The 24,089-nt window shown below is 36.8% G+C and overlaps 1 protein-coding gene across 1 annotated transcript; it reads right to left on the bottom strand.

Moving 5' to 3' along the window:
- Positions 1-242: 242 nt before the first annotated feature.
- LOC131031133 (respiratory burst oxidase homolog protein A) lies at positions 243-6,207 on the bottom strand. The gene is made up of 15 exons (XM_057962170.2): positions 5,020-6,207; positions 4,756-4,915; positions 4,383-4,431; positions 4,185-4,298; positions 3,654-4,073; positions 3,182-3,565; positions 2,988-3,083; positions 2,669-2,784; positions 2,471-2,573; positions 2,291-2,355; positions 2,024-2,183; positions 1,699-1,935; positions 1,030-1,158; positions 845-923; positions 243-626 (listed from the first exon to the last, which is right to left on the bottom strand). Exons 1-15 carry the CDS (start codon positions 5,705-5,707, stop codon positions 517-519), a joined length of 2,910 nt encoding a protein of 969 aa, XP_057818153.1. The 5' UTR covers positions 5,708-6,207; the 3' UTR covers positions 243-516.
- Positions 6,208-24,089: the final 17,882 nt, after the last annotated feature.

The following is a 24,089-nucleotide window of genomic DNA, read 5'->3' as shown; positions in this document are numbered from 1 at the left end:
TTAATTTGGTGGCCGTCACACCGACCGAGTAAAGGACAGTTGAAAAAGAATAGCAGTGGTTCCGATGTCGATTCATGGAAAATAGAGAAAATGGTTAAATAATTCAATGACCATTTCCATTCTTATAAATAAATAGAGAATGGTTAAAAATTCAATGACCAGTTCCGCTCTTGTAAGTTTAATTTGTTAAAAGAAAAGTAACATAAATTAATAATAATGATTCAGATAAGAGAGAGGCAACGTTGAATATAATTTTTGTTATGTCAGCAACATTAGTTAAAAATTCTACAGAGTTGGCAGACCGAGACTTGGTCCGATGGCCGACAGCTGCAAAAGAATCTTTTATTTGCAGTGACCCGCGGGTTCCGCACCTACACAACAGCATATATAGAACTTACTTTCTTCTTTTCTTATGTACATTCTGATTCCATTCCATTCCATTCTATGTCAAGAATATTGAATAACTGCAAAATTTATGAGGTTATTTAATATAATCAAGGTGCCCATAACAGTCGTTTAGAAGTGTTCTTTGTGAAACTCGAATTTGGTTGTTCCTTTCTCGTTGAATTCGTGTGAGAGCTCGCCCAACTCTTGCGCCAGTTTTGGAAGTCCACAGTAAAATACTCCTGTCCCATGAACAGTAATCCACATTAGAAAGACATGTATTGTGAAAAAAATGGAAAAATGGACCACCCAATTTGAAATTCTAGGTGAAATTGTTGTTATGAAGGATCGAATTTGCTTATGTTTTGTGAGGTTCCATTAAGGAAAGTATCTACTTTTGGGAATGTTTGAAGTGGGAAAAGGGCAGGAGGACATTGTAAAATGTGGTTAAAAAACTCACCAACTTTTGCATTCGGATGCTTTGTACATATTCTTGAGAAGACCTTTTTCCAGTTGGGCCTGGCAAAATGAGTACGAACCTGTATACAAGATTGGACATTTATGATATTTTATAGGATTGGGTGAAACCCATTTGTCTTTTGAGTAAAGAGAAGATAACACAAATATCCTGGATATGGAACGTACCCTTGTGCCAGAGACAATGTCGACCCCATGTTTAGCATGATTGAGAGCTTGGACCATGGCGATCAGGGCTGATCTTGCATCTCCCTCCTCGTACACACTCGTCAAATAGTTGTGCATTTCGATCACATCCTGCAACACCCATTACCCTTTTCTTTAACAATCTAATCCGACAAGTTGGAATTCCAAAAGCCAAATCTTTATCATGCAAGATAAATACAAATACAAAACCTTTTGGTGGATCTACTGTTTCTTAACTATCTAAATTGATATCTTTGAGTTTCAAAAGCCAAATCTATGATAAGACACATATATATACATATACTATCTTTTGATTAATGTATCATTTCTTAACAATCTAATTCATTATGTTCGAATCTAAAAAACAAAGTCTTATCATACAAAACAAATACAAATAAAAAAAACAAATACAAATAAAAATGCTATCTTTTGATCAATCTACCATTTCTTAACAATCTAATCAGATATGTTTAAATTTCAAAAGCCACAAATGTTTATCATACAAAACATATACACATACATACACGAATACACATCCTACTACCTTTTGATCATCTACGGTTTTTTAACAATCTAATGAGTTCCAAAAGCCAAATCTTTGTCATGCAAGACACACATATAAATATACAAATACACATGCATATAAAATACCTTTTTGTCGATCTCAGCCACTTCATTCATGACTCCTTTGAACCAGTCGAAGGAGCCTTGCTCTCGCGTAACCCAATAAAAGTAGGCTCGAGATGTGTGGAACGGCTTCTTTTTCTTGGGACTCCCGGGTACCGCCGGTCTATTATTAAAGGAAGTCGAAGAATCTTGAGTGGTTGTGCTTGCTGGATCGCTGATGTCTAGATCAGTGGTCGATCGGCTGAAATCAGTGTTGGAATCCTGCTCCATTGTCCAACAAACCAACCCATCATCAAATTTGTCCCCTGGAATCCTTGCAAAGAGATGATAATAATGGGTTTCTACTTACATTCAAGTCTTCTCTCCGTCTGATGTTATGGAGCAAGTCCTTCAATATGCTGATAAAAGGAGTCGCTCCGATGCCCAGTCCCACCAGAAGTAAAATGTCATATTTTGTGTAATCCTGCGCGGGAGCACCGTAAGGCCCGTCGATGAGCAGCTTCGGTAGGCTGTTCTCAGAATCGTATGATACAACATAAACAGGGTCAAGAAAACGTATTTAATCCCTAGCATTTAAAGCAATAAAATTTATTTAAGCATGGCGTTTTTTGTGTACCTCTTCTTGGTGGTCTCGTCTGCTCTCAGAAGCCCGCTTCTGTCCCCGGCCGGTTGCTCGCATGCCTGCCATACATTGTACAATAACAAACTAAGTACCTGTACTATACAGTATACATTCAATGAACTTGAGGGAGCTATTTATTTTACTTTTATGTTTGAAATGGATGCTTTTAATTACCTCTGAGAAAACCCTTTTCAATTCTCTGGTCCAATCTCCTAGTGTGCGGATATGGACACTAACATAGTCGTCCCCGGGGGCTGAAGTGATCGAGAAAGGATGCCTGTAAAGACAAAGCATATATGATTTAAAAGGTGGAATGGAATTCAAAAAGACTCTTTTTTCTGTAAATACTAAATCTAATGCTCTAATGCTCACCACTCGAATGGAGACACAGTAGGGCATTGAACGAATACGTATTGTCCACTTTTGTATCGGAACCCACGAGGTTTGGAGGTATGAAGGGACATAACGTTTCCTGGGTAGATGGCAACCTGCCACACAAGGATAATTCCTCTCAGCATTCAATCTCCTTCAGTTAAAGCAATTCATTTGTTTTAAGGAGCAATTGTGTTTGATTAGGAGTTATGAACACAAGAATTTAACAATAACATTTCTGGAATTTGAATCTTGACAACTAGAATCACAACATCAAAATTCAACCATCACACTATATCAATATTGATAACTCACTTACCTTCAATATCCGCACATTGTAATAGCCAGACCTGAAGGCCCTCAGTATCCTTTCTCCAGCATATAAGCAAACAGGTACTGCTATATACATCCATGTCTGCTCCAACATTCAGAAGGCACTTGAATTAGCCATTAATGCTTGTGAATCAAACTAGAATTGTATTGATTCAATTGGGAATGACGACTCAATCTTACCGTTTTCAAGTACCATTTGTGCACAAGATAGAGGAAAATGCCATGGACGATGAGCAAGATGTACACAACGATCAGTAGATGATGAGAGTACCAGAAGGCATTGAATCCTGTGAGTCTGTTGAAGGGGCGAGGAAGCTTGAGAACATTCTTTCTGAACCAGTGTGTAGCCAAAGTGAAGGCAATGATCATGAGGATCACCATAATGATCCCTGTTACTCCCTCCACACCTTTTACCAGATCCCAATATGATGGTTGCTTTCCATCAAAATCATCTCTAATTGGATCGAATTTTTCATCAGAAGCATTGATCAGTCGAGGAAAATCACAGGCCAAGTGATTTCCTGCATGGAGAAGCACTCCCACTACAATTGCCGCTGCAATGGTCTGCAAATACATAAGAATGTTTCGTCAGACACTTTGAATTTTGTAGGTCCTGGTTACATAATTCGATTTGATGTTTAAAAAATTGTACCTTGTGAAAGTTTATATTGTCGTCGAAAGGAACGAATCGTCCCAGCCTAGTGGAACGAAGCCTTGTGATTGTGTTCCTGCAAACTGGAAACAGTATGAGGGCCATGTTCAGCTTAAGAGTCTCTGCAGCTCCTTTGGCAGTCAATAAGCAGTAGCCCATTACATGGTAAGCCGCCTTATTCTTGTATTGAATGAACTTCCATGTAAACAGCCCTGCCATGGCTGCTATCCAGAGCACAATGATCCAGACCCTTTGCCAATTCTCGTCCAGGAAGTACTTGATCTTATTCCTAAATTTTTGAATTGGGCCCCTCTTCCTTAAGCCCAGGTTCTGACTCAGAGCCTGACTTGTGTAGCTCAGGGCCTGGCTATAGTTCATGTAAGTATCTCTCTGCAACAAGAGTGTTTCAAGCTGCCATAACTGTAAACAACCAAGAAACAGTTTGGCATTTAGTAATGACTCATTGAAGAGCCTGAATTAAGTAAAGAGCCATTAATTCATTAATGGAAGAATTTATTGTTAGTTGATGACCTCAATGTATCCGAACTTCTCTGGATCCAGCTCTTCCATGATCAAGGCAGCGTATTCCTCCGCTTGCTCCTTCAATTTGGACAGTTTATTGGCCGAGGCGCTCAGCATAATAATCTATACGAGACAAATCTAAGCCATAGTCAATTTAGAGATTCGTGCACAGAAAAAAAAACAGAATGTGCTTCAATGATATCGCACCTCTTTCACTTCCTCCTCGTTTATCCGTCCATCCGCATTCTTGTCAACCCTGCAATTGAAGTTGTTTGAGAGAAATAAAAAATGTGAATTTTTAGAGAACTGAATTCAAATTTTGATAAAACATTCCAATCATCATAATTTCTCGAATTCGATTGTCGAAATTTTTCATCAAACTGATACTCTGCGATCCATAATCAGAATAGCATAGAACTAGATAATAAAAAAGGAGTGCAGAGTAATCCGAAATAGTACTGCTACAGAAACTTCAAACACAATCAAATCCAAAATGAGTGATTTCATGATGAATTGTAGAATCATTAAAACATTCTAAACAATCTCGCCCAATTCAAATACGTTTGGACTGAAATCATACATGTCGAAGAAGATCTGCAAGCGAGAATCAAAGCTCTGGTCCGATATCTGCGACCACATTTCATACAGCTCATCCTTAGTAATCCTCTCAACCTTCTGTCGCTTTCGCCGAGCCAAGGCATCAAACAACTCGGCTGCAAATTCCTTGGTATCCTTCATTCCTGAAAAACCAAAAAAGCCAAAAACACATTCTCAATCCAAAATTCCAAAACAACGACCGAAACCTCAGAAACAGATTTAATGGAGGCAGGGCAGACATAAGTACCAATGCACTGAGCAAAATCAGCTCTGGAAAGCAACCCATCTTTAGCAAGTTCATAAAACCGTCCCTCAACGATACTCCACTGTTTCTGCGCAGCCTCGGCATTAGCAGTCGCATTACTGATAAAACGCAGACCTTTAAGAGCCTTTTGAGCCCCAGACCGGTTCCTATCAAGCTCCAGCTTCTGCTTCCTCAGAGCCCGAGCCACCATGGGATCACTACTCTGACCCAGATTCCTGGAAGCCGAAGAATGGTTCCAAGAAAACCTCCTCAATTCGGCCTTCAATTCCTGAGAAAACTGCTTCACCCTGCTAGAAGCCTCGGCCTTCAATTCCTGCGAGAACTGCTTAATCCGACTGGAAGTGCTCCTCCCAAACGAAGAACTCCTGGAGCTCCGCTTATCATAGCCAGCCTCCATGACCACCACCTCAGGATCCTCCTGAAGCCCAGCAGGAGCCGGAGCAACACTACGCAGAACAATGGAGTCATCATGAACATCCAAAGTAACTTCAACAAACTCCTCTTCCGACTGAACTTCATGGCTTCTCCGCCCATACATCCACCCCAATTCCCTACTATTATTACTCTCAAGATCAATACTATTTCTCGCCGTCGAATACCCACTCCTCCCTCCTCTTCCCTCATTTCGACTGCTAGAACTGGACGCTCGATCGAACTCCACTGTCGCCATTCGACCAGTCCAGGCAGTCAGTCGTCTCCTCTGTTTTGATTAGAGGTAACACAGATTTTAAAGGGATCCGAAACCCCTAATAAACAAATTTCTACTCAGAATGCTCCGCTAAAAGATAAAACACAAACAAAAACAAACAGCAAACAAAACCTCTGTTATCTCCAAGTCTTTTCCTTTCCCTACAGACTCTGTTTTCCTACATGTATATTTATTCTTCCACGCCCGACATAGTGAAGCGCGTTGATTCTTTCTCTTTGCGCAGAAAGTTTAAAGGGGAGAAAAAAGCGAAAGAAAATGACAAAGATAGTAACGTGCCGCACAGGCTTAGTATGTGGGTACGAATGACCTGCTTAAAACGGAATTCCAATTCCAACACAAAACCAAAACCGATTCGGATCGATGTAGTGGGTACCTACGCCTTTCTTTGACGCCACAATTTTTCACTCCCATTTTTCTTCCCACGATTTTTTCAACCCCGGACTTGCTCTGTTCAGATTACCTCCGTATTTGACTTCATTTTTCCCGGTTACTTCTGCTGTTTTATATACAAAGAAATCTCCTTCCACGCTACACTTCATCTTTACATTAGCCTGATGTCATTCTCTCTCTCTCTCTTTCCGGTTTGGGCCCAAGTCGTTTGTTTTTTAATTCAAAGCCGTCGCAGATCTTCCATTCTAACTAACGTCTTCTCATATTCCATCATAATTAACTTTCATACATTTCTGCAAATCTCAAAACTCTTCAAACTGCCAAGTGCCCTTCGTTTTCCCCTCGTACCATTATGTCGTGTGATTCCACTCACTCACTCACAAATCTCACCAACTTCCATAGACCTAAAAATTCTTATCTTGTTCATTTTTTTCCGGAGGGTTGGGTTGGGTTGGGTTGCTTAGATAATTGGCATACTTGCCCCCACTCCACTAAAGACTTTTCCAAACGGTATAATACTTGTTTATGGCTTTCTCTAAGTCAAGGTCGATTGTGCCCAATCGTAAGTCTTTTTTTTAAGTGCGCCTCCTTATTGTTCTACCTGGTTTACTCTCACTAATTATTCGAATAAGACATAATTACTTTTATTTGTCAATTTCGTATGAAATTTATGAATCACATTCTATGTGAAAATTAAATGTTATTTTTTTCAAAGGGGTGAACATTTTTTATTTGAAGTTATGGATCGATGAGGTCACAACACTATAATTTGGGGTAAACAATTTTGATCTGGGACTTTCAATTTGTGAGGGTGATCACAACATCATAACTTGACCATTAGATCATGCCAACACTGACGCTAGTCAAATATTTTGAAGACATTTTGATTATTTTATTTTATTTTAAAAATATTATGCACTTTAAAAGTTACTTTATATTTTTTTTGGTAAAACATCTGAATTTAATTTAACAACCATCATGGGCTTCGATGCGTAGCTCAAATGGTTGGTAAGGTTATGCTAAGGCTTTGGGTTCTTTCCTTGTAGGTCCAAGTTTCAACTCTCGCCAAGTGGGTTTACCTGACTGCTAGGTTGTTTGAGCCTGCTTAGTCGTCCATCGAGGTATTCTCTCTATACCCCAAAACTCGAGAAAAACTAAGACCGAGGCAAGGTGTGGTCAAATCACTAGACTAAGTTGTTGGGTTATCCCATGATATCGAAAAAAAGAAAAATTAACAACCATCACACTATGTCAATACTGATGTGAATTGTCTTCAGACATGTAGTGTCCCTGTTTAAACACTTCATTGGTGAAGCAACCATCATGATTCAAATCCCTGTTGGGCCATTGTGCTCACAAGGCCTTGTGCCTTCGTTGGGCCATTGTGCTCGCAGATTTGAACAAGTGAAGTGTGGGAATGAGGTCCCCTATTTGTGGCCTCACCGATTCATAGCTCTGGGTCAAAAACATTCACGTGGAGCCGGAGGCTGTGTCGTGCCAACGTCACCGGTCACATTAAAAAGTTTACCAGGCATAGTTTAAATTTTTTTTTTTAAAATACCGATGTGAATTACATGTTATGAAGAAATTTTGGTTATTTAATTTGTTTTAAAATATGGTGAATTATAAAAGTTATTTTTTATATTTTTTTGGTTAAGTATCTTAATTTATGTATGCATCAACATTTTGGATCATATTTCATCATTCTGATGTAAAAAAGTTATATTGTGAATTTCAAATAAAAATTTATGAATCACGTTCTAGGTTGTGAACTAAATGTTTTTTTTTTTCAAAAGAGTAAATATGTTTTATCCAAGTTATGAATCAATGAGGTCACAACACTATAACTTGACCATCATTCTAGGTCACTATCAATGTGAACTAAATGTTTTGAATAAATTCTGGTTATTTAATTTAAGTTTTGAAATATGGTGATTTATGAGAGTTATTATGATATGCAAATTTATGAATCAAATGCTTTTTTTTTTCAAAGTGGTAAATGTTTTTTTTTTATTTGGAGTTATGAATTGGTGAGGTCATGACACCATAACTTGACCATCATACTTTTCAATATCAACGTGAACTAAATGTTTTGAAGAAATTATGGTTATTTAATTTTAGTTTTAAAATATAATGAATTATAAAAAATATTCTTTATAAATTTTTTTGGGTAAAGCATCCCAATTTATACATGAATCAACATTTTGGGTCATATTTTGTCATATAAATGTAAAAAAGTGATACATAATTTTTAGTGCGAACTAAATGTTTTGAAGAAACTTTTGACTATTTGATTTTATTTTTAAAGTATGATGAATTCTAAAAGATTATTTATATATTTTGAGTAAGCCATCATATTTTATGAATGCATCAATATTTTGGATCATATTTCATCATATTGATGCAAAAAAGATATGTGTAATTTTAAGTGTGAACTAAATGTTTTGAAGAAATTTTGATTATTTATTTCTTTTTAAAGTATGATGAATTATAAAAATTATTATTTATATATTTTAGGTAAGGTGTCATTTTTAATGCATACATTAATATTGTGGATCATATTTGTCATATTGATGTAAAAAAGTTATACATAATTTTAAGTGTAAACTAAACGTTCTGAGAAATTTTGGTTATTTAGTAAGGTGTCATATTTTATCATGCATCAATACTTTGGATCATATTTCATCATATTGATTTAAAAAAGTTATACATAATTTTGAGTATGAACCCTTTTTTTTTTCAATTTTTTTTAATTATTTAATTTATTTTAAAGTATGATCAATTATAAAAATTATTATTTATAAATTTTTGGGTAAGGTGTCATATTTTATGCATGCATCAATATTTTGGATCATATTTTGTCATATTGATGTAAAAAAGTCATATGCTATTTTTCTTTAGATTTTTTTCATACATAAGTGTGAACTAAATGGTTTGAATTTATTTGAATATTTAATTTTATTTTTAAAATATAATAATTTTTTGAAAAAAGGGGGGTAAAAATTTATTAATCAAGAATGCAATACAAAGCAAGAAGAGCCCACCGACTCAACACCCACAAAACACCAATCAAGACTCATTTCCTAATAAGATTCTCATGTCTTTTGTAACAATCTCCTTAAGCATACACAGATACTCTAAAGAAAAGAGGTCTCAGTCCTCAATATTCCAATTCCCCAACTGATCAAATGCCCATTTAGCAAGTCAATCTACCACCATGTTCCATTCACGAGGGATATGACAAAAGATGGCATTATCCAAAGAGCTACACAACTTTTAAATCTAATTAATCACCAGAGCCAAATGTCAATCTATTCCCTCTTGTAGACACTCAAATTTGGCTGATTAATTTAATCAAATTAAATCTCCTAAGTCTCTTATATTAGTTGAATAATCCATGTTATTCAATTAAAATCAAGTATCCCTTTTGGCTAAATTAATGAAATGAAGCCAGGTCCCATTAGCCAATTAATTAATTAATTATCTTAATTAATTAACCCACCCCTTTCTTCAAATTCTTTGAATGAATTAATCTAATTAAATAATTCCCCCTTTCTAATCCCTTGAATTAATTAATTCCCCTTTTTCAATCCTTGAATTAATTAATCAAATTAATTAATTCCTCATTTCTAATCCCTTGAATTAATTAATCTAATTAATTAATTCTCCCCTTTCAAATCCCTCAAATTAATTAATCTAATTAATTAATTCTACCTTTTCAATTCCTTGAATTAATTAATCCCCCTATTCCTCCCACTTATTTGAATTAATTAAATTCAAATATTCCCTTTATATCATGTCTCCTAACTTTTAACTACCTAACTAACCCTCCTCTAACCTAACCTCCAATCTAACCTTTGGGTTCTAACCAACCTTATCTTCCCAAACTAGCCTTATTCTAACCTCCCCTCACATGCGTGTGAACACACATATTCCCTCATTTCCTTAATATTAGGAAATTAAAGCCTATTTTGGGTGGCTCCCTCTCCAAATAGACATGTGTCCTTGAGGACACATGTCAAACCCCTTTGACATGTGTCCCTCTTAGGGACACTTGTCCTTCTTTGTTGAGCCACAAGTGTGGAATCTCATTCCACTTGTCATTCCTAGGATTGTCATTTGTCTTGTGTTGCATTTTCTCAATCCCTTCCTCTCCTGAACCACTCCTATTTAATCCATCCTCTTTTTCAAGTAGATGGCTTCATCTTCATACATTCACATTGTTATAATGCAGAACCATATCCTCCACTAGCACATCCATATTGGCATAATGTCCAATTTTATCCCCATATCTTACCAACCAATCCTTACATCTTAAATCCAATTATCATAATCACATCATGGAGCAATCGAGCACAAGCTATGTCATGAGGACACATCTGAACATGGGATAATCAAATCAAGAAGTTGAATAGAGTTTTGCATATTATTGGTATTTATGTCATTTATGCTTAATTCATTTCTTTCTAACATCCCAATTTTGAGATGTTTGAGCTAATCGTGTTTGCTTGTTTGTGATCACAGGTATTTCAATCTTCTACATTCGAGCACGATTTTCCCTCACATTTTCTAGCACACCTAATGGGACTCCCTTCACGAGTCGATCTAATTGCTTGATGTTGTTTTGGGTGACTATTTTTGTAGGTATTTTGACATTGGAAGGTGAAATATTGCACTCTCATAACTTCATTTTGTAGGTTTCCATACAGATCTGCATCCTCCTATGCAGAATTCCGCATTTGCATAACAATCATATATGCAAAAATTTGCATTTGTTAAATAATCATTACGTAATTGTTTAAGTATCATGTCGCATTCGTTGTGACCCTATGTCGCATTTATTTTGGATAGACAAAAATAATTGTTTATGCCTCAATTTTTCTTTTTATTATGTCACCTCTATGTTTCTGAGTTTTGTTTTTCATAATCCCATGGCTCGCAGAATTAGGACTAAAATTGCAAGTTCACAATAGCAAGCAGAACGTAGGAGATTACACAAAAGGAGCATCTTCAAATCTTGAGGGGAAAATAGTTGATTGAAGAAGAGGAGGCACAAATCGAATATGCACAATACGAACGAGGGGTCATAGCTTATATCATGAAATAAGACATGCCCTCAATATTACACTGACACTCCTAACCCTGCCCTGTTAAAAAAATTTATCAATCTATTTGCAGAATATTAATTTTCATTTTGCATAATTAAGAGTTGTTCATTTGTCCTCATTGTGTCTCACATTCGTATTGATATCATGTCGCATTAGTTTAGACAAAAAATCACATTTGTTTTCATATCATGTCGCATTCGTTCTGATGTTATGTCGCATTCATTCTGATATGATATTGCATTCGTCTAGTTGATATAATGCATTTTGGTTTCTGGTCTGTCTCTATTCTCTGGTTTTCTCTATTTTACTAATGCTCTATCTGTAGCATGTGGCAAAAAATAGAGTGCTTATAGAAGTGTTTCAAACGATCAAAGATAATTATGAAATTACTAATGTTGTTCTTGCAGAGGTAGATTAGAAGAGTGCTTGATTTTTTAGAATAAACAGCTTTTCATGTGGGCTTAAAATGAACTTGTGTCTTATGTGATTGGGAGCAATTGTGCATGTGAGCGGTCCTACTGATAACACACACTATCCTCTCCCTTGGCTCTCATGGTCCTAGGTGTAAAAAAAAGGTGTTAGCGATGCTCAATTTTATTTTAGTAGGTAGAGGGCATGTCCCCCCAAGTAGCCGATAGGGTCGGGTGAGGGGAGAATGACTCAAGCGGTAATGGGCTTTTAGCCAAGTCACTTCTCAATTGCTATATAAAATAGGTGGGATGAAATTCTTCATGACAGGTGCTAATAGCCTACCTACACTGACTTCCCAAGTACCTATGTTCTATAGGAAGGAAGCCTACCAAGGGAGAGAGTGTACATGGATTCCCGAAAGAGAATCCCATATTACAAACCATTGTTTTAGTGACCAAAATCTTTCTGTTTGTTGACTCAGGCATTGTGATACGTGAATGTTGAAGACACCCCTCATGTACCCCTCAATTTGAGAGAAAATTTCTCGAGATCTTAGGAACTTTAGAAATTCGAAGCTTGGCATGCCCGAGAAGTGTGTGTCAAGGGTGGAGCCAGTGCTGCCAAGCTTCTATCTATCCTGTTGAATGTGGTATTCTGGGCTAGGGGATTCAACAAGTATTGTCCTTTCAACCTAGGAAGTGTATGGTTGCTTTTCATTTTCATACTCACATGTTTGTCATGTTTGGTGTCAATTTTTTTTTTGTCAAACTCAATTTGAAACATCAGACATCTCACTTTACTAAGTCCTAGTTTGGTCTCGTCATTCAACAATTATTCTCTCATTATAGCGATTTTACGTTAGTTGTCTCATTACATTGTTGAAAATTATCTAAGTCAAATATCAAAATGATTCATCTTGGTTATCCTCATTTCAAAAGTGACGTTTTTATTATCATCTATTAGGGTTTGTGACTTACATGTTTAACTTTATCATCTCAATTAGTAGTCACTCTTATCATCTTGGTTGTTGATCATACCTTCGGTCATCATTGTGAATCTTGCATCGTTATTATCATTTATTAAGGTCTTGACTTGCGTAATCAATTTCATCATCTTGGTTGATAGTCATCACTTTAGTCCTCATTTTAAATCAAACAATGTTATCATCATCTACCTATTATGTGGTCTTAACTCATTACATTCAATCATTCCAATAGTCAATCAAATACTGGTTATCATCTTTAGCTTGTAGCATCATCATCATCATCATCATCATCATCATCATCATCATCTTGAACTCCTTCATACTTGGTCATTATCATTTTTCACCTAAGTCAAGGATTAAATCTTTTCATCAAAGTCTAATTCCTCATTTGATCAATTGCATCACCAATCGTATCACCATCATTTCAATCAAATCAATCCTTATCTTTTGGTTAATCAATTGATTCTTCAAATCAGTCTATCAATCATACAAAGCTTAATCATATCAAACAATTCGATCCTTTATTACCATTTTTATTACATCACAATAGTCTACATCTTTTCTGCAACAAATCATCATCAACTCTCAGACTATATCATGTCTAGAGTTACATCTCATATTTCATTGTGGTCCTATCACCTCGAGAAAAAGATTAGATTTACTTTGATATATTTCATTGAGTGAATCCTCTTGAGTAACTTCAGTGTCACATTGCTTTCTTCAGATGCCATCCAATTGTGGTTTGGGGATTTGTCTTCGAATCAGTCATCACGTTCATCTTGATGAGTTGAGACATTAGCATCTTTTTATTCCCAGAACTCAGTTTTTCTCATGTTTTGATTTATATGATGGGATAGTGATGATGTATTAAAAGTTGACTATATGCATTTCAGATGTTAAGTTGAACTTATTAAATCGTGTTTTGTCTTTGCCAGTTGTTCCTACAGCCATGTGATTCATTCTTGTTGCCATGTGGATTGTCTTAGGCAATATCATGTGTGAAATTAATAGATGTTTTAATTAATTAAAATATATGTGTATGTGCTTGTATGTTCTTTCTTTTGAATTGCAGGAATAATTATGATGTTGCGGTGAAATCTCTCCTGTCACGCCAATTGCAGTAAGAGATATTCAAGGAGGTGACTGAAAGATCAAATCAGCAGAGAAGATGATAAGTGTAAGGAACGACAAAGGAGAAGTAGGCACGCAATACTCATTGATGTCTGACTCAAGTGGGCATTAGTATTGTAAATACTGCCACACTATGTTATGGCTGTGGTTTGGTTTAGATCCACATTATCAGTGGCTTAACTCCGACTGTTTCCCTTCATGAATATTATCCACCTCTTCTCATCGGCGTGATCTGTGTTGTAGGAAGTATATGTTTTCTTTTAAATAAGGATATTTGTATTTTTTCAGAGGTTAGAAATAAAAGAGAAGAAAAAGAGCAAATGATTTAGAAATAAAGTGACAGAGCATTTTGAGTTTCTTTTGATTCTGGATAATGTATTGACTTTTGAGGAACAATGAATAAAGATATGTTATTCTGAGCACTTAGATTTATTTTTGGAAGCCTAGAAGCACTCATCCAAGGGGGCCCACTTGGTGAGTGTTCCCGTGCCTTTGTTAAAATTAGTTTTCTTATTTAGCTATAGTAGATGTTCTTGTATTGACTGTTCCTGTAGCCATTGGAAACAAATCCATTAATTGTTCCTACAGCCAAAGCAAATAGAGTAATTCCTGTTTGTTAGCTTTGGACTTAGTTAGTATTTCTTGAATGAAATTTATGTTAATGTAGATCTTTTCCTATAGCCATTCAGTTGTCTCAATTCTTGCTTACCTTTCTCGCATAGATGTTAGTTGCTGCAGTAATGCAGGGTAGCTATCGCAGGAAGTTAATGCATATATAGTGCAGACCCATTTCAATTACTACGTCCCTGGGTTGACAATAAAATGAACACCAACTATGGAGATAGTAACTTCATAGAGTGAATGTCCAAACTTAGGGTTGAGACTTTAACTATAGTTATTATTCTTATTGTTGGGTTGAACACATCTCAAATCCTTTTCTTGTCAACATTGATCGAGTCAGACAGTTTATCCAATCCTCGATTTTGGTTTCACATTCTCATCATGTCACCATCTTGTCTCCTCTTTCATGCCCATTATCACTCGATCTCGATCCCAACAAGCTATGGAACAACCACCTTCACATGTTAGAATAGGATTTTTTGAACCTCAATTGAACTTTGATTTGGGTGTTATCCCTATTATGTCAAATAACGTTCCCATTAGCCAAGACCCTCTTAATCCAATCATTTCATATGATGATATGTTCAATCAACCAGATGAAACAAATGTCCAAATTAATCTTATTAATCAGTTTCTCTTGAATCCTTACAATGCTCAAATGGTAAATGACATCATAGAAATGCGTAGGGATCACATTTTTGCTAACATGGTTGCACGAGGCATGACAATTACCCCACTTGATACACCTATGCCTGCATGTCCACAAGAACCTCCTCAACAACAAGTGTTTTCATAGAAACCCCCATCGCCATTTTTGATCCATCAACAAGTTCAATTACTAGTGGCACCCACACCACATAGCATTGTTTTGGCATCACTTGTTCTACCACCCTTAGGTACCTTAGGATGACACTATCAAATATTTTATGCTAACTCATCCTCACCCATGCAACCTCCACTCTCAAGAGGAGGCATCTGCAATACATCGGTTAATATGCCATCTACACAACTTATCACATTACTTCCATTGATGGCTTAAATGCCCATGACATCTAGTGCAATGCAAGTCAATGCAAGTCACACCTCTCAGTAATACTATCGTTCAATCTATGCATGCTCCTTCGATGCAGGAACTCGCTTGGACTACAAGGATGCCAAATTATCTATCATCATCTGTCACACAATCTATGACTAGGGGCATGAATTACACAATGCCATTATCATTTGTGCCTCCACTAGTCCAATCAATGCCACAAGTGGTTATTGCCCCACAATATCAACCTCAAGTGATGATACAACCTATTGTTTCACAACCACGATTCAGTCATCTACAAACACTACCTTCATCCATTGTTTTGATAATAATTCATCAGTTGGTAGGTGGCACTCATCAGAATCCCCCATCACAAAACACTCAATCTAATACATACCTCAACTCTGCAGGGGGCAGTTATCTCCAAGGTGGCACTCCCCAAATTTAAAAGTTCCCTAATGCACATCACCAGCAACAAAACCTCGCTTCCCAAAAAAATATTATCGCATACTCACAACCACCTCAATATCAACAGTAGCCATTTGTCCAACAACATGTTCCTATGTATGAAAACATGGCAAGCTATCAGAACCCGCCACAACAATCTAATTACCTTTCTTCACACCAAGTGGCACAACAAGTGCCTTTTTATCAGTCTACTACACCATCTTCTCATCCATTTCCTGTCAATACTGAATGAGGGGAAATGAAGGCCGCTCTCAAAGCCTTACAAGAAAATAACTCTGAACATGTCTTCAAATTTGAAGAACTCTATCCTTACCCATTCGACAAGTCCATAATGACTATTCCTTTTCCCAAACACTTTGAAATGTAAGATTTGATAAATACAAAGGAAAAGGTGATCCACGTCATCATGTCAAAGATTTCTTTATGGCTTGTCAAGAGGTCGCATGGAATGAAAACTATCTTTTACAATTGTTCTCCAAGAGCCTCAGTGGCCCTTCTTTAGAATGGTTTTCTAAGTTGCCATTCAACACTATCACTACCTTTACAAACTTGTCTGAGCACTTCATTGCTCATTATCACTATAATATAGAAATGATGTCTCCATGCTAGATCTCTATTAGAACAAACAAAAGGGAGGTGAAAGTCTTCCAGATTACACCCAAAGGTGGAGAGCCCTCATTGGTCATCTCCCGTGTACGATGTCAGACACTCAATTCGTCTCGATTTTTATTAGTAACCTCCACCCAAAGCTTGCATATCACATTCGGCTTAATTGTGCAAGCACATTTAAAGACATCATGTCTAAAGGGTTGTTAGTGGAACATGCTTTGATTGATGAAAAAGTCATTAAAATGTATAAGGAGTACCTCGATAAGTCTAATCATGACAAGAAAAGGTATTGGAACAAAAACAAGATCACCATTAGCGATGGGGTCACTGATTCCAAAACAATATAAATGATTGCGACTACAAAGCCACCACCCCCACAATAATTGTATGTCAATTTTTTGTTGGAATCAAAGAACATTGAGGGGGGGGGGAGTGAATCAGTGTTTGACCAAAATGATCAATTTTAACCTTATTATAACATGCATTCACCAACCGGTAAACTGGTATATATAATATTGAAAGAAGTAAATCAATCAGTAAGCCAATCACACAAACAAATATCATAACATAGAGAATTAAAAATGGAAAACCTCAAAGAGGAAAAACTACAGTGGGATTTGTGACCCACAATATCAATCCACTAGCCATATGAAGAGATATTACAAAATATGGGGGCTTGCACATGCAGGAAGGCTTACAGCCTAGAGCACACTGCTCATCATAAAAGAGTCTCACTTACTATAGTCACTCTGAATAAGAAAACATAAAACTGAACTCATATAATGCATTTGTTATGCTTGATAGAGTTCCGGTTCAAGCTCTGTCTATTTCAGTTCTGATACCCTAAACCCTTACTGGAATAACCTCTTACATAATCAACATTCCTCGCATTATAATTATCTCTCTCACTCATATTACATTACATCATCTCTTACATATCACAAAATGATCTAATTAACTGACCTATATACCCTTACAATCCTTCATGCCTTATGTCGGCTTACATAGATAATTACAAAAATGAATATACATGTCGGATCAATTACATATATATAAATATCAAAATCAATTACCTATTGTTAGGTCTCCTAAATGATGTTGGCCTCCAATAACTGTAACCTGATGAAGTCATGTCGGCCTACAATGCCAGTACCCATAAAATTTCTCCTACAGGTGAAGATACCTGTCGGTGCCAGTGTCGGTGCCTGTTGGTAAACAACCAAACCAAAATATGAAATCCAAAACATGTTGCCATCAATGACAACACATTGAAACCAATCAAATGAGTGTCAATTGCCAAAAATCCCCCTTTGGCATTGATGGCAACACTCATGTGAAAAATGATAATGGTTTTCATTTGTTGGTTTCACTCTGAGACTGCTCCCCCTGAGCTGAATATCCATCTGTGATCATGACTTGAACAAAATAATCCATACCTCCATATCTCTCGACATCAAGAATATATTTTTCATCTATACCCCCCCTTTGACATCAATGCCAAAAAAATATAAAAAACCGGGATGAAGAATGAAAGACTATACAAAGAATGTCCCAAAACACCTTACTGGAGCTAAATATATTTGAAAATTTTCAAATAGGATTTCTCCAAAAGCTCTAGATAGGTATCCCAACCTGATTTGAATGTGCCGGAAGCAGATACAAGTCTATTAAGCATGTGAGCATATGAATCTTTATCCTTAAGTTCTGCCGGTGTGGGCTTACCAACCATATCAATACACTCCTTCTTATGTACACTTAATGAGTCCAACTGGGGACACCAATCCTCTGAGAACTCTAGCTCTCCTAATGATTTTATCTTTATCCCTCTCAAGAGATGAAACTTGAGCTTCCAATACCAAAATCTGACCATCAATAGATGTAGTCAAAGAATTTGAACCATCAAAAGAATTTACTATACCTACAATCTTCTCTTGAGTATCCTTAATCCTTTTATCTAAATCTGTTGTAAGTAAACCTGTGTTGCAACATACTCTGTAAATATTAGTACATTTCCTTAAGGCATTATCAATCAAATTCAACTCATCATTAATCTCCTTCTTCTTCGACTCAATCATCTTATCAAATTTTTCTCTCTTAGCTTGTGTAAACCTCTCCAATGCCTATCGGTTTGATATCTGTTGTAAAGATTGAAAATACTTGGAAATGTGCTCTTTGATTACTTTAAGCTTGCTAGATGGGCTTGCTCCTTTGTCAAATTTTCACTCTGGGACAAGTCTATGCAAAATTGGGATTGATTGATCAATAACTTCTTTGTCCACAAATACTTCCTTCATCATTTTCCGTGTAGCCATCATCATGAGCTCAGTAGAACCCATCTCAGTTAAGATTTTCTATTCTACCTGTGAGTTGTTGATTGACAAAAATGATGTGCTCACTACCGGTTCCCTTCCGGATTCCTCTTTCTTCTCCTTTGATGGTTTATTAAATTTTATAGTTTCCTCTTTTGCACTAGTGGCTTCGCCACTTGGTGCAGTATCAATTATTTCTTGTTCCTCCTTATGAATTGTGCTCTCAACCTGTACATTCTAATCTGGAGGACTAATGTCCTCAACATTTGCAACCTTTATACTCTTTGAATCTTCCGGTATCTCAACATTTGCCACTATCACTTTTGTGTCATGTACATTAGATTCTACTTGGGGATCAATATCCAATATCTTAATATCCTTCAAAATTGTAGATGAGGTACCCACTATACATTTACCTTTACCTTCAACCGGGATGTCTATAGTGTCAGTTTTAGCCTTCGGTGAAGTGTAAAAACCAGGGTTTGTAGCAAAGAATTGAACCCATTCCTTGTGGGTCTCAGTGATTATCTCATTAACCCTTCCTAACATAAGACTAACTATCCTATGCTTGTTGTGAAATATTTTTCTGTCTACAACCTCAAGTGTCCTATCCAACTCCTCTGGAGTAATGGATCCACAAGTAGTTAACAACTCATGAATCTTTATCTGCTTATCTTCCTCCATAGCTGATAATCTTCTAGCATCTAAATTGTCATATAGCTGTGCCGATATTTCCTTCTCAATTTCCAACAAAGGTTTCTTATATATATCCAAATATAATAAAATTGCTTCCTCAACTTCTCTTTTCTCATCATCATCTAAATGCTCATAATTAAATTGTATATTTTTCAACATACCATCCTTAGTTATTTCATCCACCAATTCTGCACAAGACTTAGGTGGAATAATAGTTACATTACCAGATACCATTGCCAGGTCTATGTCATCCATCTTCTTTCTTCTTTCAGTACTGGATGGAGCAGAAGGTGTTTCCTTTGGAGCTCTTTTCTATGCCGGTACCTTGATTGTAACCTTCCTAACTGATTGCTTCCTTGTTTCCTCCTTGGACTCTTCACCTTTCTTCCTTAATACCCTCTTGAATGCTAAGGGTGTTTCATCCTCAGTTCCAGAGTCTGATGGAATAGGCTCAATAAAAAATTTAGGCTCTTTCATCTTCCTTCCTTTTTCCAGAACAACATCCATTAATGCCTTGATGTCTTGAGATACTTGTTCAATAAATTTTCTTACCTTTCCCTATTGATTCTCCCTCTTCTTCCGGTTAAACTCAATTTGAATCTCATGCTTCTTCTGTTCTACAATAACAAGGGATTTCTCAACTTCATTAATAGGTGCATCAATTAACATCTTTGCATAAGCATCCAAAATCTATGCATCAACTTCATAACCCATCTCCTCAATCCATATCTTTCGGGGTTTGACTGGTTCCATCAAGGTTTCATCTTTTTTAACCATGAAGCATATCTCAGTTGATTATTTCTCAATAATTTGCTTTGGAATCTTCTCTCTAGATTTCATAGCCTTTTGGAATGCCTTGAAGTAACCCCATACCTTATCATCTCACTGACTACCTAGTGTAGCAATAGATTGTTTCAATTGCCTTCCTACTGGGATATCAAATGCTCACTATCTCTTCCCAAAATTGGGAGTTTCATTAATGAAAAATAGCATCAAACAAACAATAAGATTTCCATATCGGAATGTCCCCTTCTTCTCTCCTTTGATCTTCCCTAGGTTAATTAACAATCCATCTAACATCCATCCACAAAGATCTAACTTCTCATTTTCCCTCATGATCTTATGTGCAACATAAATGCAGAAGCTAGAAATAGAGTTAAGATGATTGGATTGAGTTACCTTGTATCCAATAATCATGCTACCGAATTTGATGTCTTTGTCTATGATGGTGCTAACCCTCATCAATCGCTAGTTCGATGTTGCACCGGTGAGCTTGTTAACCTGATCATTAGAAATCTTCTTCTCCGGATGCTGACCAATTTGTGACAAACAAATGATGGCCTTAATGGCCTCCTTTGAGATCTTATAAGGTCTGTCAAACCAGATGAATTCTCCATGCACTCTATTCAAAACATATCTGACAATCTCATCCTCAAATTCAGTAATATCCATGATGCCAGTAAACCCCAGATCCTCAATGTGTCAGTGAATGTATGCTCTGACATCTTCCACATATACAATTCCTTCCAAGACACAAGAAAAAGTGCCAACCACATCATTCAAGGTAGCAATTTGTGGACATCATTTGAAAATTGTCCTAGCACGATCCTTTACCTCAACAACAATAGGATTTGCAATAAAAGTAGGTTCAAAGGATGATCCCGCTTCCATGATGAAAGATAATTTTGATAAGTACCTGAGAATTAGTTTCTGGTGAAACCCTAAAGAACTCTTTTGATTGCTGATGAAATCACTGAAGAAGATATCGAATCACACTTAATCATCTTAGACTTGCTCTGAATCGCTCTGAATGCAAGGTGATCAGAAATGAAGTGGATTCAACCTTGTAACCTCCAAGAAGCCCTAATTCATCATTGATATGAATGAATTTCAGTGAAAGATACCAGATCTCGGTCGAACATCTCCATGCCAAATAAGCATTTCCAATGTCTGGAACATCTTCTAGAACCTCTTCCCAAGGCTTAAACAGTATTATCATGAATTTTGCCTACCCCTAAGGCATCTGCCTCAGTTACCGGATGAGCTTCCTGTCGGTGCAAGAGCAACCTCCTCTGTCGATTGAGTAACTAGTGCATTTCCATCTATTGATTGATCATCTGACTTCCTAACCCATTTCTTGATATGATCTTGCCTGATTTCATTGACCTTCTCTTTTCCTTTATCATTTGATCTAGCATTGTTAACTGGTGGATTTTTGCTTCTACAAAACTTATCTATGTGTCCAACCTTGTTGCATGCATAACATGTAATGTTGTTCTTTTGAATTGCTTTGTTATAACCGATATAATTGCTTGACCTGCACTGATTAGCCATATGTCCAAATTTTCCACATGCATAACATTTTACATTCATTCTGCAAGCTTCTGTCTTATGACCATACTTATTGCATTTAGAACATTGACCGAAAGCAGAATTATAGTTCTGATTTTCTCTATTTCTACATTGCCTAGCCATGTGACCAAATTTATTACAAACAAAGCATCTACCATTAAATTTGTAAGCATTAAGCTGCCTTACCAGTGCCTTCTAGTTTTGATCTTCATTTGCAATACCAGAGCTTTGACCTTGTTGAAATCCAAGTCCACTGGAATCTCCATTCTATCTTTGAATTTTCAATAATTCATCAAGTTGTGCTGAACTAGCCTTGAATTTGTCCTTGTACTCACTTGCAGTAGTTGGATCATCTCTCAGAATTATCATTTGTCTCTCAAGTTTAGATCTATCTTTTAGGGATCTCCCAAGATTTTCTTCATTCATCTTTCGATCTTCAATCTCCTTTGACATCCTCATAGTTAGGGTTTGCATTTCATTCCTCATGACCATGTTCTCTTGACTCAACTTCTAACATATTTCATTAAGGGCATCTTTCTCATCATTATCCTGATTTTGCAAAAGTTCATTCCTCCTAGCTTGAATAGATGATAGACTCTCCTGTAGGATAAGAATGAATTCCTGAGCAAAATTCAATTCATCTTGTAACTTCAAGTTCTTCATCCTTTCAACATCATAATCTTCAAGTGCTACCTCAAGTTTCTTCTCCAAACTCATATCCATGAATTCTAGATTTAGGCTGTTAAACTTCCTCTGAGGCACAAGGCTCTGATACCAATTGTTAGAATCCAAGAACACTGAGAGGCGGGGGGGTGAATCAGTGTTCTACCAGAATGATCAATTTTAACCTTATTATAACATGCATTCACCATCTGGCAACCTTTTGGCACTCATCTAGTAAAGCCATCGGCAGGCACCGACACTGGCATAGGGGCATGTGCACAAAGATGGTGGTCAGAAAAGTGGACACCACCCAAAAAAAACTTGGAAAAATAGGCAGAGCGTACGCGGTTTTAAAATTTCAAATTCCCGCGTATGCACTTAGGTTTGTTCTTCTCGAGCCTAGAAAAGGTAGCGCGTACGCGCTAAGCTTAGGAAACTGAGCGCGTACGCGCTATGCCTAGGAAAATTAGCGCGTACGTGCTGCTTATAGGAAAATGAGCGCGTACGCACTAATAATCCTAGTAAAACCGCGTACGTGGTGCCTGATGAAAAAAGTTTTTTAAAAAAACTGGGTCCTCATTTACCTGAAAAGCGTGTTTTTTACTTTCTTTTTTTCCCATTTTTTAAGCTAAACCATGAACGGGGTGCGAAATTTGTCCTCGAGCTATGGATCAAGGTTAGTTTTTGTTTTTTTTTGTCTTTCTTTTTGGTTTATGCAATTTGTTTTACATTTTCAATTTAATTTCATTAATTTTGATTAGATTTTTTCATTTTTTGTTTCAAAAACCAGATTCTTCTAATCCAGAACAAGAACAACCAAATGCACCTCCTGAAAACCCACAAGAATGACCAAATGCACCTCCTAAAAACACACAAGAACAACCCCCAATTCCTCCTTTTGACCGCACAGCCAAAACACAGGAAGAATTAATTAATCAGTAAGGGCAAAATACATCCAAAATCAATAGACTGATTGTAAAATTGAAAACTTCTGAACTTGACCATCATCAATCCCTCGCCACTAGCCTAGAAACATTAGCTAGTGGTGCCATAGTTGTTTCCACTAAAATTACCAAATGGGGAAGCTTTAGGGATAGGTGTCATCAATTCTATGTCAATGGGCTATCATACAATGGAGTTAAAAACAAAAATATTTCTAAACAACAAATATGTGCCCTTTTTGTTGACCCCAAAACTGGTCAGTCATTACCTCCTAATGCAAAGAGGTTTCCCATACATTGGTGTACCAATGTGCAGATGAAGAATCTTTTTTGGCAAAGGTGGTGGATGGTCTTTGACAATCCACCTTGTAATAATTATGAGGTGCCATTATATTTTTTGAGAAAAATATATTGTGCTTTTGTGCTCAATGTGCGCCCAAATTATTTTGACATGAGAGAGTTTCATGGTAGAGGTGGTGGCTCTGCCCAAGATAGACCTAGAGCCCATAGGCGATTAGCCGCGGAGAGTCGCCGTCCCCTAGCACCCAAACCCAAGGTGCATCAGGCTATCCCATTAGAGCTGAAAGAGTCGATGGAGCTACAGACTCTTCAGGCAGCCACAACAT

This window comes from Cryptomeria japonica, chromosome 7 (assembly GCF_030272615.1).
Source record: "Cryptomeria japonica chromosome 7, Sugi_1.0, whole genome shotgun sequence".
NCBI lineage: Eukaryota > Viridiplantae > Streptophyta > Pinopsida > Cupressales > Cupressaceae > Cryptomeria > Cryptomeria japonica.
Note: the sequence above shows the minus strand (reverse complement) of the source record. Positions and strands in the feature narration are given on the sequence as shown.

Excerpts from the sequence above, each read along its gene's own strand:
- LOC131031133 (XM_057962170.2), bottom strand. The coding sequence starts at position 5,707 with ATGGCGACAGTGGAGTTCGATCGAGCGTCCAGTTCTAGCAGTCGAAAT. Across the intron at positions 4,432-4,755 it reads TTGCAGATCTTCTTCGACAT|GGTTGACAAGAATGCGGATG; the intron begins GTATGATTTCAG and ends CTTCAATTGCAG. Across the intron at positions 1,936-2,023 it reads GACGGAGAGAAGACTTGAAT|GATTCCAACACTGATTTCAG; the intron begins GTAAGTAGAAAC and ends ACAATGGAGCAG.